Source organism: Homalodisca vitripennis, chromosome 2 (genome assembly GCF_021130785.1).
Source record: "Homalodisca vitripennis isolate AUS2020 chromosome 2, UT_GWSS_2.1, whole genome shotgun sequence".
Classification (NCBI taxonomy): Eukaryota; Metazoa; Arthropoda; class Insecta; order Hemiptera; family Cicadellidae; genus Homalodisca; species Homalodisca vitripennis.
This window is the reverse complement of record NC_060208.1, coordinates 203,928,161-203,945,431: the sequence shown is the minus strand read 5'-3', so window position 1 is coordinate 203,945,431 and position 17,271 is coordinate 203,928,161. Positions and strand designations below refer to the sequence as shown.

Below are 17,271 nucleotides of genomic sequence, written 5' to 3'. Positions count from 1 at the left end.
TCAAAGTACGATGTGGAGCATTTTAAAAATGTAACCATGTCTTGTAATGTTGTCATCCTTTTCACATTGTCGCATTGATATTCATGTGAATCTTATTCAACAAACGTTATTGATTACATCAAGTGTATATAATAAATAAATTGATGGTTTCACAGTATTTCTGCATGCCATCTCTGGTGGCCTTGGTGATTCATAGTTCACATCGAACAAGTTCAGTTACTGGTTCAAAATTCATAGCTCACAATTGCTAGTATATTCGTGTCATATTTTCATTCGAACATCGTATTTCGTTTTTGAATAACTTTATTGTGATAAATTTATTTTATTTGGATATTTTCTTACAGCCAAAAGAAATTTAATTCTCATAAATTTTAATCCTAATGATTTTAAACTATCTAATGAAGTTAAGAATGTTCTTGCAGTAAGACACACTTCATCAGACACAGCAGAATCCAATTTCCACCAGTGTCCGCCCCAGGAATGTTCTATACAAAGAAACCTTCCTCGTGAAAGTATCTATGCATATGCATGGTTAGTAAATTCGAGCATGAAACATGTCAGCCACTTTAAAAATCAGCTGTTTTATACAAATTAAAATAAAGTTTCTCTCCTGATCTGTTAGAATCTGACGAATCATAAGACTGCACAAGAGAGAGAGATATTGCTTTCTCTATAAAAACTTCTATCATGTATACAGCAGATGTTGATCAAGCCCCCATTCAAACTATCAAAGTTGTTTATACCAAGATCAAATTATCACCAATAAGACGTCTCCACTCTAATATTGAAATAATTTTTACTTTATTAATGTAATTTATTGTTATTAATTACGAACCACTACATGTTCAGAGTAAACAAAAAAGAAACAACTCACTATCGAGTTGGACGACACCAAGTATGAGGTCACTCAGATTCTGAGATAGCAATTCTAATTCTACCATGCCAACCCAAAGATATCATATACTTTCTGAGTCGCCCTCATATTATCCCATTAATATTTGTCCATACGTAGTCAGAATAGAACTTATACAGAAGGTCTGTATGACTGATATGATGCTAAAACCGTTTTAAAACAGGCTTGTTACAGCTAAGTGTAAATAATTCAATTTAGATATTTGATTTTAGAAATTAACCAAAACTTATTTACCTTTTAGCATGGTTTCAAGTGTTATTCTCTCTCGACAAGTTCACTGAAAACCACATTTCTGTGTAAACAGTGCTTCTATGCACTCTGTCGGCAGCAAGTTCAAGTTTTTTTACCATATTTTATAATGTATATTCGTCTGGGAGTAGAAAAACCCGCAAAAAGTCTCTCGTTTAAGGGTTAACACTCTCCTCACCGAACTACCTATGCTATTATGCATAAAAAGTGAAGTTATGTACACTAATATCTTGAAAGATATTGTTATAGATTTTTTAACTAGTATCATTCTTAATTACAAAATTGCAGTTCTTGAAAATTTAATAATTTTTAGTTCTTTAATTATAAAATGTTGGATTACACAAGGGAATTTAATGAGTAGGTTATGTAATCAATATTCTAGAATTTAAGGTTATGTTCTAAATGCCATTTAAGAATGTCAGAAAAGTAATTAGTAACTTTAATGGATGTATCATTCTTAAATTCAACCCGAACTTTATTGTATTTACTATTTCATTTTTGAAGTTTCTTGCCAACTGTGTGCTGACACTCGATACATCTTGTAGGAGGTTGCACATTTGATCTCGAGGCTTGAAGATTGTTCTGATGGCGTGTTCACTATAACTTTGTGCCTCATTCCGGAATTTAAAAGGCTTCATTTGAAAGGTGCTCATCTACTACGCAAACTTCCAAGTGTAAGTATTGTAAACAGCAGGTAACTCTAATCATTTATTTGAGTAGTATTAGAGCCTACTTGAATTACAATATGAAGGTTTTTTTATAATGTTGTTATAATGTTGTGTTGAGTAATGTGTCATAGTTTTTTAACAATAATGTTTGATTTTATACATTGATTTACAGAGAAATGTTGGTACAATACAATAAAACATAATCATCGGTTCTACGTAACATTTTGTATCGAAATAAAAATTTTAATTTGAATTCCAGTATTAATTTTGCTTAAGAGAGTACAGTTATAATATATGTTTATACAAAACATCTGATCCATAATAAATGATCTAATGAGATTTTGGGTCTGAATAGCAGAGTGGGGTCTGGCGTTGTCATGCAACAAGAGAACTCCAGATGTCAAAAGGACATATCTCTTATTCTGTATTGTACGCCGAAGTTTAGAGTATCACAATAAGCAGCTGCAATTATTGTTCTTCATTGTTCCATAAACTCGACTAACAATATTCCACGGCAATGCCAAAACACGGTTGCCATAACCTTGCATGTTGAGATTGTTTGTTTGGCCTTGACTTTAACCGGTGACGTTGTATGACCTATTCCATTAAGTCAAAGTCAAAATTTCTTTATTCAAAATTTGTACATATACAGTTACATACACATACAAACATCGAATGGTGTCAGCTATAACATACATAACATAACATACATTTACATAATAAATGGATATAATTAAATTACCTTATTTTAACAGTGTATTTCACAACCACCTATCAGTTTATAAAAAACTCATCATAAGAATACAAAAATTTACTTATAAGGTATTGTTTTACTGTTTTTTTAAAAAGTAAAAAAACTATCAATTAACTGGTGTTATGTGAGAAACCCATGTCTCGTCACCTGTGACAACGCTCTCTAAAAGTGTATCACCTTCCTCATGATATCAGACTAAAAACTCAAGAGCATAACCCATTCTTCTTATCTTGTGTTCCTCAGTAAGCAGAATGGGAACCTAACATGAGCACAAATTGTGAAATGTTCAGAGACAATTTTGTGCAATTTTGTTTTACTTACGGTCAAAAATTCCAGTGCTCTGATGAAATGATAAATCGCTGATTTTCACGAATGTTTTCATCAACGACGTTGAACAAATCTTCCGTGATCACTGATGGCCGGCCATATTGCAGTTCATCTATACATTTTCCCATCCATCTAGAATGCATTAGTGTAAACTTCACTTATCTGTCAACAAATATCCATTTCTGGAATGTTCCTTGCTGTCAAAGACCGGATAACTGATGGTATTTCGCAGTCGGCGGGTTGATCAATTGCTTTGAACATCTTAAATGCACACAGTAAACAGCACTCGATAATGATTTAATTGCAAATGGCATCATTTCGTACGCAAGGCATCCTGGGAGTGGCCTGCATGTGCATTGCGATCGAATAGATACAGAGAAATGGACCTTACTTTCGCCTGACCCTCTTATATACATTATCATTCATAGAGCAATTTTGGTTGGCCCGAGTTCAGATAACTAGAAATATACTTTCTGTGGCAAATTAATTGCGGAGTATTTTATTGTCCATTTAACGTACAAATTATACATTATGCACTGAAAAGAAAGAAAGAGATCAACTTAAAATTTTTGAGTACAAATCATTTGTAATTTTATGAAATTGTTTAATCATTAAGGCAGTATTGTTTGCTGCATATTTGTTATTTTTTTTATTGTTAGAGTTTAGTTTTATATTGTTCCTCATGTTGTATAGAAAATAAGTACCTGACCAAAAGTACAAACATTTAATACATATATTAATGTTTATAATAATTAATTTTTGAACCCCATCGACAAGTCTTGTAGGATGCGAGGTTAATCATTAAAAACTAAAAATTTATTAAGAATTTAGTTTGATTACTAGTTTCTTCTATAACATTATCTAGATAGAGAATACCAATTCGTTTTTTTTTCCAAAAATTGTCTTCATAATTTTCTCAAAATATAGTTTAAAATGTATTATTATTAGAGTGCTAAAAATTCAATGGTATACAAATTTATTTTTTAATTAATTAAATTTAACCAGTATTTATTCATATTCTAATTATTTTATCAAACAGAATTAGTAATCAGTTGTTAAAATTTAGCTTAGTTACTTAAATGAGTTATGTTTTGTTTCACAACTAATAGAGGTATATTCAGAATTGAAAAGGTTGTAATGTAAAATAAATTGTTTAGGAGACACTGATATCGAAGGAACTAGCAAGAAGAGTGGTTGAGACTGAGCTATTGGGAGAACTGGTACAATCTCCCATCTTCCCCCGAATAAAGGAGGTGCTGTTACAATCAAGTAAAGACTTGTGCGAGCGAGCGGCCGATCAGCTGATTGCAGCTAACTGTACTGATGATGCCATTGTGTTCCAGCAAGCTTCAACTTGCCTGTCTTAGCAGACCAGGTTCATATAACCAACCTTGTTACATTATATATGTTATACTGTGCTGTTATAATTTAATAAAATAATAAAGTTATTTATATTTTATTTTTTGTTATTTATACCTACAGTGTCAATATTAGTGTAATTCACTGGTGCACCCAGGATTTTACTTTGGAGGGCTCAAACCCCACCCACACAAGAAATGTCTCAGAATAAACTTTTTCAGAGGAAACCATTTGCAGTTTCCTTGTTCAACACAAGGTCATTTGAGTAGCAGTATTGTTTGGCTATACTAACCTTTGCATTTTTAGGCCATTAAATGTCACCTATACTGATCTCTTGCTCAGATCAGGTGAAATTACAGGTAGTTGTCCTCTCAGCTTGGTGGACCATAGCCGAGAATATTAGAAAATAAATGCTATGTTTAGTGGCCAGTGATGCTGGCCTTACGAGCTGAAATAACATTACGGTAAGAATTTATCCAAGCTTCTGACAAAATTGCAGCGGCCAATGGATCAAGAATCTTTATTAGTCATCATAAAATCATTAAAATGCATTGAAATCGTTACCAAAACTTCAATAGAATATTAGCTCACAATATATTATATTAAACATTACTTCACATGAAAACCCTGACTGGCCGAGATGAAACAATAGTATTTTACGTTTAACTAAGCACGGACAATCAACAATAAATACATGTATTAACAGATTCTACAGAAAGTGAATTAATAACTGATTGACAGTTAAACATTTAGGTAGGCTACAATACAGATAGGTTTAAAATTAAACATCTATCACAGATTATGCCAGATATTCATCTATACTATAAAAAGGTCTATTTAACAGCCATCTATACATCACTGATTTGAATTTACTAAGACTAATGTTATGACTGGTAAGAGGTAGTTTATTAAACAAACTGATACCGATAAAAGAATACATACATTGTGATTTTCTTAATCTTCAGTAGGGCTGATCTAAACATAAGCTGCCTCTAGTAGGATATTGATGAATGTTATTTCTAAGAGAAAAGTCACCAAGATTATGTTTTACTTTAATCAGACACGAATAAATATAAAGGTTTATAAATATATTCAGCTACAGTATTTGAGCTGGCCATACAAGCTCCAAGGACAAATTATAAATACTGCCTTTGAGTGCATAGGGTTAAGAAGTTTTTAATTTTCACTTAATAATAATATACATAAATGTAATGACATTTGTTCAAATCGTTGAAAATATAGACAGTTTAGATGTTTTCAAATAAAACCAAACAGATAAAATTCATTTTGACTGGTAGCAGAAACACATCTTTCAGTTTCGAACATGTGGTCCACACAAGTGGGTGACCCAGCAGAGGCACGATTAAATACCGGAGAAGAAAACAGCTGGTTTCTTGAGCTGTAATTCGCATGCTATATTTGAAAACCCATCTTTGATGACAACTAACTTGAAATTAAAACCATGAGATAATAACCATATTCACCGATTGGTAGTTGTAACAAATTAAAAAGGCTTTTTAAATCTATAAAAAAAATGTAATTGACTTTTGTGTTTGCTAGATTGTATTCAATCAATTTTGAATTTAAGCAGTTTTTTAACGTTTAACTAGCCTAAAATTAATCAGGTGATTTTATTTTTCACACATGTAAAATCACAAATTAATTTTATATAAACAAGTTTAGTTATTGAGCTATTTTTAACTACCAAATACTCACACTATCAATGGTTCTGAAAGGTTTAAAAACTCCAACTGAATAAAAGATTAAAATTGTACGCATTATTTCATATCCATTACTGTGTTTGTAGGGGACAGAAATAAAAGAAGTTTATTTTTGTAGTATCCAAATTTAGTAACTTAATTTATTAGAAAGAAGCGTAACATATGCATGGGCTAGCCTGCCTTTGTTTCCTCAACTGCTAATGTCTTTGCAGTAATGTTGGGTAATTCCACGATGCCGTCTTTGCTGATCATCTGAACTTGAAAGTTAGGGAGGTTGATCACCAGACGTTTCTGGATCTCCACAACGCACTTCTTCAATAGCTCGTAGCCTTCTTCTGGTGTCATGTCTATAACAAATATTGTAAGATCTTAATGTGACATCCAGAGTATAAATGGTGGTCCAGAACCTGTGCCAAATATACTGTCAGAATAAATATAACTAATATTCTTTACAACTGATTCTCTGAAGTTGCAAAAAATCAGGGAAAAATTAGTACAGTACTCCTCTTTATACATTGGTTATATTTTCACATAATATCACGAAATTGAGATAAATTAAGGCCTAGAATGGTGATAAGGATGGGAGATGGAGGAATATTATTAACTACACAGAAGTCTAATTTTGTGAACTGCAAATTGAAACATTTATTATAATTAACTGATCAATTTTTTAATGTACCTACTTTGTGTGAAACTCTAAAAAGATGAACAAGAAAGGTATAAGAATGACTTGGGGTTGGTAGCAGACTATCGTACTGAGAATAACAGTACATGGAGTTTAGCCTGTTTGTCTGATGACATGTGCATGTACACAACCAATAAAATGTCAACATAATGTTTGAACCTAATAATTGGATGAATACAAAACTCAATTTTGATTGTAATATTTAAAAAGCTAAATAAAAGCCATTTTTCAATACGTACCTCCCTTGCCATAGTATCTGTCAATCACACTCAACGAAACATATCCTCCATAACCGTAGGCATAGTACGGGATCTTGACAAGGGCAGCCAAGTAGTCGACGAAGTACAAGACCGGACCTGCCTCGTTGTCGTACCCTCCCATGAGCATGTTCACTTGGTAAGGTGTCTGGAACAAAGTTGGCACAAGTTAAACTTGCTGATTTCACTTAATCCAGTTTATATGTGGACACAGTCCAGTATGTACAGAATCGGATGGTGACTGCAGTACATTCGTCCTTGCCCAGTGTCGACTTATACGCCTATGTATACTCTAGAATAAATATTTGTCTGTTCATAAGATTATGTGTCCAATGTTCTTTTTTTTAACATTTTCCTGTTTTTTAAATTTGACAAAATTTACAAAATGATGGAACAGTAACAGGCCACGAAGTCTGAAGACGAAACAACTATAGCTTTGAAACCATGCTCATCCAAAAAAAGGCTGTAAACAGTTCCTTGCCGTTTAGGACTAAGTTTGATGGTAGCACAAATGGGAGAAAAGCGTAAGTAGCAATTGGTATCATGAGGGTCTTGTTTCCAATAAGAGAGATTTAGATACGCTGCATTTTTTGTTAAAGAATAGTATAGATTTTGATGGCAAGATTTAGAATAGTTATAAGTCAGTTAAAAAGGTCTATCACTATGAAATTCAAAAAGCAAAGCTTTTTGCAAATTGTGATATTGTAAATACTTGAATGAAACCAAGGCTGCTTGGTCAATTATCAACAGCTTTACGAAGAGTAACAGTAAACCTCTGCCCACACCAGTTTCTTTGACAGCACATAAATTTAATAAATATTTTGTGGATTGTGTAAATGATATTAGAACCAAGGTACCAGAAATATGCACTGAAGACTTTATATTGTCCTATTATCAGGCGTCCAGTTTTGCAATTCCCTTTAGGGGCAATAAGCGGCATAGACTCGTTATTCGGTTGATTTTATCGAATGTTTCAATTGTTATCAAATGAATTAATTCAATATTAAAATTTATTTATTTACCTGAATGTATGACTTCAACTTATTAATAAATTGTAATAATGTTTAATGTAAACAATAAATAACAAGAAGTAACAAGGCTAATTTTTGGAGAATTCGAAAACAGCGATGAATATTAGATTGAAAGTTCTTGGCAAGTGGTCAAGGAGATTGAGGAGTGGAATACCGGCAGACTATCTAGCAGACCACTCTCTCATTTTTTGTACCGCAGGGAAGTGTGCATGTCTGGGGAGAATCCTTTCCTCCATTTCACAAAAGCAGTTGCACACTGCTATCTGGGCAGGCTGAAAGTATTGCACAGTATCTCTGATATGTAAGCCTAGGTTATGTTATTCTTAATGTTATTGTTACATTACTTGTGTTATTGTAACCTATTCTTGTTTTAATGTATTATAATTCTTATTGCATACTGTATAATATTGAAGTTGTATAATATAATAGTATTAAAGTCTCCCTTTTTTGCACTGAAAGGGTAATTAAAATATTCATATATATATATATATATATATATATATATAACTAGCTGTTTCCCGCGGCTTCGCACGCTTTTCGTAAGTTTTGCCCGCGTATGAGCATTTCTGGTTGAAGTAAATTATATTTCCAACCCCGATGTAGATTTTACGTTGATGTCACGATCAAGAAAATATGTCAAAAATGTATTGTACATGCATAATGTATTTTATTACAAAGTGGTCTACCACTCAACCTTTAAGTTCAACCAAAAATTTAGTTTAGACAATTATACATCATAACTTAGCGCCTTCAAATAGTGTTTCACTGTTTAATATACGTATCTATCTCGTAATTGCAGGTTATAATGTGCAGGCGCTTTGAAAACTTTTCTTCATTTTATTCGTTTATATTCACGACATAAGCGAATAATTCAGATAATAACTATCCTATCTTCTAAGTTAGACTAAATTACGGATACATGTGAAATTTGATTGAAATTGGTTCAGTCGTTTTGGAGTTTATTGGCAACATACATCGTGACTCAAGATTTTTATATATATAAGATATATATATATATATATATATATATATATATATATATATATATATATATATATATATATAAAATTTTCATCAGAAGCCAACTGAGGAAGTAAAACTAGTTTAATGTAACTCCAACAATTAATTTCACTGATACAAACTAAGATATAAACATACTCTGCTCCTGAGGTATTCTGCAAGTGAACGTCTAGTGTAGTTGGCAGCAGCAACAGGTGATAGGCCGTAACCATTCCTCATCTTGTACAACTGGATGTTCTTGGCGATGTACTCTGCGAACTGTGTCTTGTCACCTGACTCTCCTACAGCCGCCATCACCAGGTGTTCCGACAATTTATGTAGTTTAATGTCATCTGCGGGCAAAAAACTTAATGAAATAAAGGGCTAATTCTAAGCAATATTGGTCAACTATTTATATTTCTTGCTGTTTTACTCATAATGGTTGTTCTTGTTTCACTTATCTGTGTGACTCCTTGTTATCATTGTTAATATTTATTCCTCTATTTACTTATTTATTGCATCTTGTTTGCTACATCTCTACAAAGCAGCTAATTTTGAACTTGATTTAATCTTATGTGATATTAAACAATGTCTTCTGCACACAATCATAATGGTTCATACATTGAATATAAATCTTCGATTTCTATCAATAACCAGGTAGTCCTTATAACTTAAGAAACAAGAAAAACAAGCTTTACAAAGCCATTGTAGCACATAACGTTGTAGATGTTAAATGTCCGGATGTGCCACGCTGCTTCTTATCTCGTCTAACCTGAAGAGGGGTTGAGATGCTAACGTGATCTGAGCATAATTTTATCTTGGGTAGACAAGTAAACAAGCATAGGCTAAATTGATAGTGTCAACTGGGTAGACGATCCATATTTAATATAGTACACAGTTGAAATAACAGAGTAGTCATATTGCCCCACTAATACATTTTGACGTAATGACTTTTACAACAAAGTCATGACCAAACAGTCAAAAAGACTGATGCATGACATTTTATAGGTTACATGACTAGGGTTACAGTGCGTAAATGCCTTTATTGTAGACAAACATTGGAAAATAACAGACATGAAAAAAATAATATAACAGTATGCTGATGAGTATATCAACAGCCATGGCCACTTACATACAATACAGATAGGCTATATATAAAATATGTGCAAGCTATGACCATGCAATATTGAAATATTACCTGATTTCACAACAAAAATGCTTTGAACTGCAGTCATGTCGGCAGCAAGAAGAACAAAGTCCTTAAAAGTAATTCCAATCATACACTCCATTATAAATTATTATGTAGAGACAAGAAGATATCAAAACAATTCTCTGTACGTTACAGAAGTTTGTCTCCAATTTAACAGTTAACAAATTACGTTATTACGTGTTATACAGTTAACATTAAATTTAATCCAGATGTATTGGAAAAAGCAATTTATATCACAACCACATTCAGATTGAATAAACCCAAGAATACTAAAACTATACTATTATTATTTCACGTTTAAAGCAGTACAGTGACTTGTAAATATGAAATGCAGGGTTAGGTAAAAGAATAAACGCCAATTCTTGCTCTAACCAAACCTATAGAGAAATACAAAACGCTAAATTAAACAAAGTCAAAGAGTAAAAAGTTAAATTTGCTAAAACTAAAAAAATCTAATATTTCTCGTGTTTTCTTGTATGTTTTGATCTTTGGTTCCCAGTGTACCTCGTAAAATTAGTTGTCTGAAATTGATCAACTCGGTCTTGGAAAAGGGTTCTGAACATTATTGTACTATATCTGAAAACACAGTTTTATAATTATCCGCTGCTATATACTCAATTACGGCTGAGTAGCAGGGACGCCATGCATATTCTTTTTAATGGCAGCACTCCCGAATTAAGTAATGGCCATTGGAAGATAATTCTCATTTCCTGATCAACAAAGAATAATTAGACTTTAATTTTAGTGATATTAATAAACTGTTTTCATACCATACATCAGTTCTAGTCTACTTATATATGTTCGTTTGATAACTGAGGTTTCACTATTTTAAAGAGGTGAAGTCAGATAGTAACATAGTTTTATCAGTATCCATGAAATAAGTTGAATTTCCGAACAAAACTCCATATTTTAACAATTTAAGTAGCAAATTTAAGTAGCAAATTTAAGTAGCACTTAAATTGTTTTAGTTCAGTGGAAGAAATTCTAAATTCGGAGACTGTAACTATCACAGTGAGAACATTCACGATGTAACATGATGGAGCCCTTATATGTTATAATAATGTTGAATTGAATTTTCTGTTTTCGTGTAAAATATCAATAATGGGATCTTACATAGTACCTTTTGCGTGACAAAAGCACTAAAGCTTACACCATTATATCTAAAACATTTACGATAAGGATAAATCCCTAAAAGGGCATATCTGCTGCTTCACGGGCCACTCAACTCGTTGTCATCGTTTGTTAACCTTTAGTTTTATATATATATATATGAAGCGTTTATCAACTCAGAGTTTATGGAATTTACATCAGTTCAATGTTATCGTCTGAATACATAACATGTATACATAAAATGCATATGCACACATAAATTGTATGTCTGACAGATAGAAAACGTGTACATGGTTTTTACAAAATTTATTAAAGTTCACGATTGCAATACAATGTAAGAAATTGTTAAATGCAACAAAGAGATTATTATTATTATTATTATACACTTACCATTTACAAAACTAAGAAAATCATTGACATGCAGACTTCAGAAAGAGGAGGATCCATCACTGACCTCTGTGGCACTCTGCTAATATTTCAATGTAGGTCTGATTTCTGGTATCTAATTGTAAAATTCAGACAAGATGTCATAAAAAACAGTTGTTCGTTACCAATAAAAATATTCTAACTTCACATTTCATAAGGAACCCAAATAGGGTGGAACCTAAAAACGTGGATGTTGACCTAAAGAGACGAAACATTTTGTTCTACGAATTGGATAAAATCAATTGCGCCATTTGACCTTAATAAATATCTACATTTTCCATGCACGTACTGACGGTTTTGATAAATATTGATGGTAATTGATGGACCCTGAAACTTGGGTGTAGAAAACGTATCGCGTATTAATGTAAGCTTGAGCCATAAAACCAAAGTTTGTCTTAATAGTTTTGCAAGTCCATGATTTGGAATTACAATCGCAATATCACTCTAAGGGTCTTTGAAGTCTTAGTGCGTTGTTGGATTCTGTTCCAGTTCGCTGACAAATTTGAGGTTGTTATTTGAATTATTTGCTATGAAAATTTGATTTTATACTTACGTTAATTGATATTTGCTTTATATTCGTAAGTATTCTTTGTATAATCGTGATCGACGTTGTGTCATAAACCCTCTTTTTATAACCGGTGTAATAAGGATGTTGACCTCGTCGGCTCACCATCATTCAAGTTCCTGTAACTGTTTTTGGGTGTAGTTTGTGGTATCTTTCAGTGTTTCATATAAACCCACATGTCCATTTTATAAAGTTTGCTATAAATTATCTTCTGTTCTATCACACAATTGATTATTAATTTAAAGTAAGAATGAGCTTATATCTTGAATTCATCTTTGCATAAGTAGGCTAGCTCATATTTTATGTGACAATTTCCTGGGGTTTGAAGTTTGGCCCTAGACCTCTACAGGTTGAAACATACTTTTTAGCCCATTTCAATCTTATTTGCTTACTGTAAGCTTAAAAACCCATCATTGATAGTTTTGGCTTCGGCTTCCAATTGTGACAGACTGGACAATTAAAGAAATAAATCTGTAACATTTATTATTAAGTACAGTAGGCCTACTAAAAAAATTGTTCATTGTAACCTTCTTCACTTTTACCCTCTAGCCTAAACTTTTTAGTTCACTTTAAAAAATGCTTTAACCCTTCCCACGCTATAGATGGTTATATTAGAATGGCAGACTTTGACCAAAACGCCAAATAAAGTTATATCCGATATTATAGATTATGTCTCTTAAGAGTTTTTTTAGTTCACACTTTCCGTGCTTATCACATTGGGTAGGGTACGATAAGCGGACCCGGTTTTTTATATCGAAGAATGTAGTAATCAATACCTAATATTCGCATCTCAAATCCTAGACTATCAATTGATATAAAAGTATCTATAGTCCTCAATAACAATCATGTTTTAAATTAAAATACGAATTTAATATTTACAGTCATCAAACAAATTATTATAACCAAAATAAGGAAAACTGAAGAAGACCATATTTGCTCCGCTCACAGTTACAGTTGTTTCTTTCCCACAAATTTCACATAATGGGTTTTTCATTACGAGTCCAACATTTTGAAGCCACGAAAAACATGTATTAACTTTTAACCCTTTTAATCCCAGCCATTTTTCCATGGACTTGCCAGAAAGCCCATGGCGATAAGGGACCATAGTGCAGAATTGAGGGAAAATACATCTAGTTTTCTTATTTTTGAAGATAACTTTTAGGTTTTTGTTTTAAATTGTTCACAAATAAGTGTACTCTTAGATGTAATAGTTAAAAAGTACTTTTACAGAATGATTTGTTTTTTTTTAGCGTATTTATACATTAAAAAAATTTTTATTTATTTTTATTTTTTATAGTTTGGGACATACATAAAGGGTAGAAAAAAAATTGTAGCCCCTGAAAAATGAAGCAATTTTGTTGTACACATATTTCTTACTACACACACAAAATTTGAAGAACTTTCCTTGATAAATGCAGGAGATATATCTAATTAATTGTATTGCTGCATAAGCACTTCTTCATATATTTCCACATACACGTCAGTAGAAGTATACAGATATGTATACTTGTTTTTGCACTTTTGAAATAATAATAATTGTAAAATAACACAAACTAATTGTAATGGTTTGTAAGACTAAAACTTGTTTAATTTTTCAAAAAAGTAAAAGAAATAATATTTACAATATATACATTTTATATAAACAACTCAATTCATTGTCTTCAAAAATAGCACATTCACCACTAATAATAGGGTACTTTGGGATTATACCGACCACACCAGTATAAAGAACACAAAAATATAAATTTATAGAAACAAACATGATAGAACGAAAAAACAACTCTTTAATTACAAACTTACAAGCATTTCCAGGCATTGTGATCGGTATTGTTGTCGCTGTTATCTTATCTTTCTCGAGAATCCCGATTACGACAGGCCACGGGGCATCACATGATTTGCACGGTACATAATTGCCTTTCCATTACAATTCAATTTATATTTCTGATCAGATCCTCTATCCAGAATTTGATATTTTACTGATAGGTACTATCTCGAGGGATGTTTTTCTTTCGTTGACATCAGCGCGAAGGCATGGCACTCGCATTTTGGGTGGCGGAGTGTGATCAAGAATAAAAACAAGTTTTGGGTGTTTTTTCAATAAAGAGTTTAGTTTTAGTTTGATCATGTTTGTTTTTATTGAATTTTTGTGTTTGGAGAAATGTAGAGGTAAAACACGGAAGTACAACAAAGCGACGCACCAGCTGAACGGGCGGCGAGACTCTGCAATCACGTTATCTACTAGACCGCTCGACTTTGACCTCTGTCTGGGAAGGAGTTTGCGATAAGACAATTCCTGTTTTATATTGACGAAATATTGTTCTACGCTAATCTAGTTTAATCAGTAGAAGCAAAATGGGTAAATATTAAGATCAGCGACTACCGCTCCGATCGCCGTAAGGTTTTTCGTACTAACACAGGTTAACGTAATTTCACCGAAAAAAAAATAGTCCTGATTATCGCTAACACATAAAAACCAGCTTTTCGGCAGTAAAATGTTGGCAATACAAAACACATAAATAACAAGATTTTCGACTATCAAACTTAAAACAATGGCCGACCATGGTCGTTCTGATGAGTTGACAGTAGTCACGTGACAAACAGGAAAGTTTCCGATTGGCCGGGCGGGTCACGTGACCTATAGGACGGCTTCGATTGACCGCCAGACGTAAACAAAGAAACCCACATGGACAAGGAATAATTAGTGAAGTTATTGACATGGCGTGCGATGGTTCTTGTCACACGCTAAAAAGACCTTAGCTTGCCTATTCAAAACTCAGATCACGCGATGCTTGCTCTTTTAGAAAAAAAAATTAACTCGAGCTTGCAAAGTCCAAGCCCAGATCACGCCATAACTGCTTACACATACAAAACTCAGACAGAACTAACGCAGGTTTCATTACAGGCAAAAGGTAAGGGGCGCGCGTTTATCACTGATAAGACGAGTTTATACTAGAAGTAGTACCTGGACTACTGCCCTACGAACTAATAAGACCAATTTATTTTTTCAAAAAATTCTTTTGGGGGGGGAGTAAACGGCTACGGCGATAATCGGGACTACTTTTTTTGGTGAAATTACGTGCCCTACGAACTAATAACACCAAAAAAACGAATAAATGCACTGTCAGTCAGGTTTTTTTAATTTTATTTTTTCCAAAAATTTTTTTTTGGGGGGGGGGAGTAAACGGCTACGGCGATAATCGGGATTATTTTTTTCGGTGAAACTACGTTAACCTGTGTTAGAATGCAAAAAATTACGGCGATCGGAGCGGTAGTCGCTGAGCTTAAGATTTACCGCAAAATGTCAAATAACGATTCATGTCTGGGTGTGGTCGGTATAATCCCAAAGTACCAATAATAGTGTTTATCAAAGTGTTTTTACTCACTGGTAACTTTTCTCTACGACGTTTAATCATGTTTTTTACTAATAATACAATAAATCACACAAAAAACAACCGCTTTCAATCACGCAAACTAATTGAGGTATATAATTGTATGCTGACTATATAAGTCAGCATACAACAACAATGCAACTGAAGTCGTCTGACAGCTGACATCGACAAATAAACTACGCTCACCGACGACGAAATACAATGCCAATTGGAAGGTTTATTGTTTTTGCATGTAGCCCGTTTCTTCACCGACTACTATACCGAAACTGATGGCATTTGGACATATTATTAGCCAGCTACATTAAATTCTCGAGATGTCCGGTATATCGGACGTTGGGCATTTTAGCTAGACCACCTCTGTCCGATATATCGGACGCCGGGGCTAAAAGGGTTAAAGCAATGTCGTGTAGTTTTCTAAAATTGAATGCAATTTTTAATAATTAAAATTACTTATGTAAAATTCAAATATTACCCTACGTTCTAAATAATTAATCAGTATCGATTGATTATGTGGATGGTTACGATTAAGTAATATCGTTTGCCAATTTTGATATAAAAACCGGGTCCGCTTATCGTACCCTACCCAAATGTATTTAAACTTTTAATTTTAGTAACATTTTATAATTAAATTAAAATCTATTTGAAATAAACAGTTTTAGGCTATTTATAGATATTTTTTTTTACAGTAAGTATGCTAATTTTAAGTAAAATGCCCAGTTTAATGCTTTTACCTTTTATAATTTAGCTATAATAAAAATTAGTTTTGAACTTAAAAAAAACAAGATTTTTTTACTTGTTTTGGCATTTTAGGAAAGTTAATGGATTTATTAGTGGCGTGTGAAAGGTTAAAATATTGGTTATGGCGTTTTTAAAAGGTTTGATGGATGGGACATTGTCTAATACAGATACAAGTAACTACACAAACCATTACTAAATTTGGTAAATATTAATGGCTGGTACGTTGCAGGTTAACTTAATAAAGTTTAATGGGGTGGAAATGAACATAATGAAGTTGTAGAGCATTAAAAGTAGAATTACTTTTGACATACAAAACAATGCCTTTATCCTATTTTTAGATCTGTGCTGTATATCACTTGGTCTTGTGCCTTTGAAGGGGAGACTTTAATGAACAGCCTACACTTGTTATTTGATTGTTATTATTGAACTATTCGATATATTATCCAAATTCAATATTATATATTAATCGTATGAAACAAGAATTATAATAAATTTACAACAAGAATAATACATTACATTTTTTAATAATATAAATTTAACAGTAACATTACAAAATAACAAATCTAACTATGGCCTAGACCTAAACATAAAAAATACGTTATAATATTTATGAATTGCATGGATAGTAATAAGCAACTGCTCTTGTCAAGGTAGTAGCCAAACCCACCTGTATATCTAGAAATTTATCACTTGATAGTCTCATATTCATTGATTGTCATTTTTAAATTCTCAACAAAATAGTTACTTCTTGCTGTTTATTGTTCACATGTGTAGCCCATTTCAATCTAAGTCTAGGCCGCTTATTAAAGTCTACCCTCTGTGAATTGATATATCAGTCATTACTGACTTCAAATGTCATACCTTTGAATA

General features: G+C 32.6%; 3 protein-coding genes across 4 annotated transcripts in view; 2 read left to right on the top strand and 1 right to left on the bottom strand.

The window, feature by feature from the left end:
* The window catches only part of LOC124355293 (neuroblastoma-amplified sequence-like), a 73,553-nt gene extending 69,183 nt beyond the window's left edge, over positions 1 to 4,370 (top strand). For both annotated transcript variants that reach the window (XM_046806365.1, XM_046806364.1), the window contains 2 exons: positions 1,708 to 1,836; positions 4,069 to 4,370. In XM_046806365.1, coding sequence (XP_046662321.1) covers positions 1,708 to 1,836; positions 4,069 to 4,278 — 339 coding nt within the window. In that variant the 3' untranslated portion in view covers positions 4,279 to 4,370. The remainder of the gene's footprint in view (positions 1 to 1,707; positions 1,837 to 4,068) is intronic.
* A 1,730-nt stretch (positions 4,371 to 6,100) lies between these two features.
* On the bottom strand, positions 6,101 to 10,542 carry LOC124355295 (proteasome subunit beta type-2). Its single transcript, XM_046806367.1, has 4 exons — positions 10,162 to 10,542; positions 9,123 to 9,316; positions 6,916 to 7,081; positions 6,101 to 6,338 (listed from the first exon to the last, which is right to left on the bottom strand). Exons 1-4 carry the CDS (start codon positions 10,250 to 10,252, stop codon positions 6,163 to 6,165), a joined length of 627 nt encoding a protein of 208 aa, XP_046662323.1. The 5' UTR covers positions 10,253 to 10,542; the 3' UTR covers positions 6,101 to 6,162.
* Positions 10,543 to 12,160: 1,618 nt separating this feature from the next.
* LOC124355972 (microtubule-associated protein RP/EB family member 1-like) overlaps positions 12,161 to 17,271 on the top strand; it is a 30,133-nt gene continuing 25,022 nt past the window's right edge. Inside the window, 1 exon segment of the mRNA XM_046807120.1 lies at positions 12,161 to 12,287. The gene's annotated coding sequence lies outside the window, so the exon portion shown is untranslated.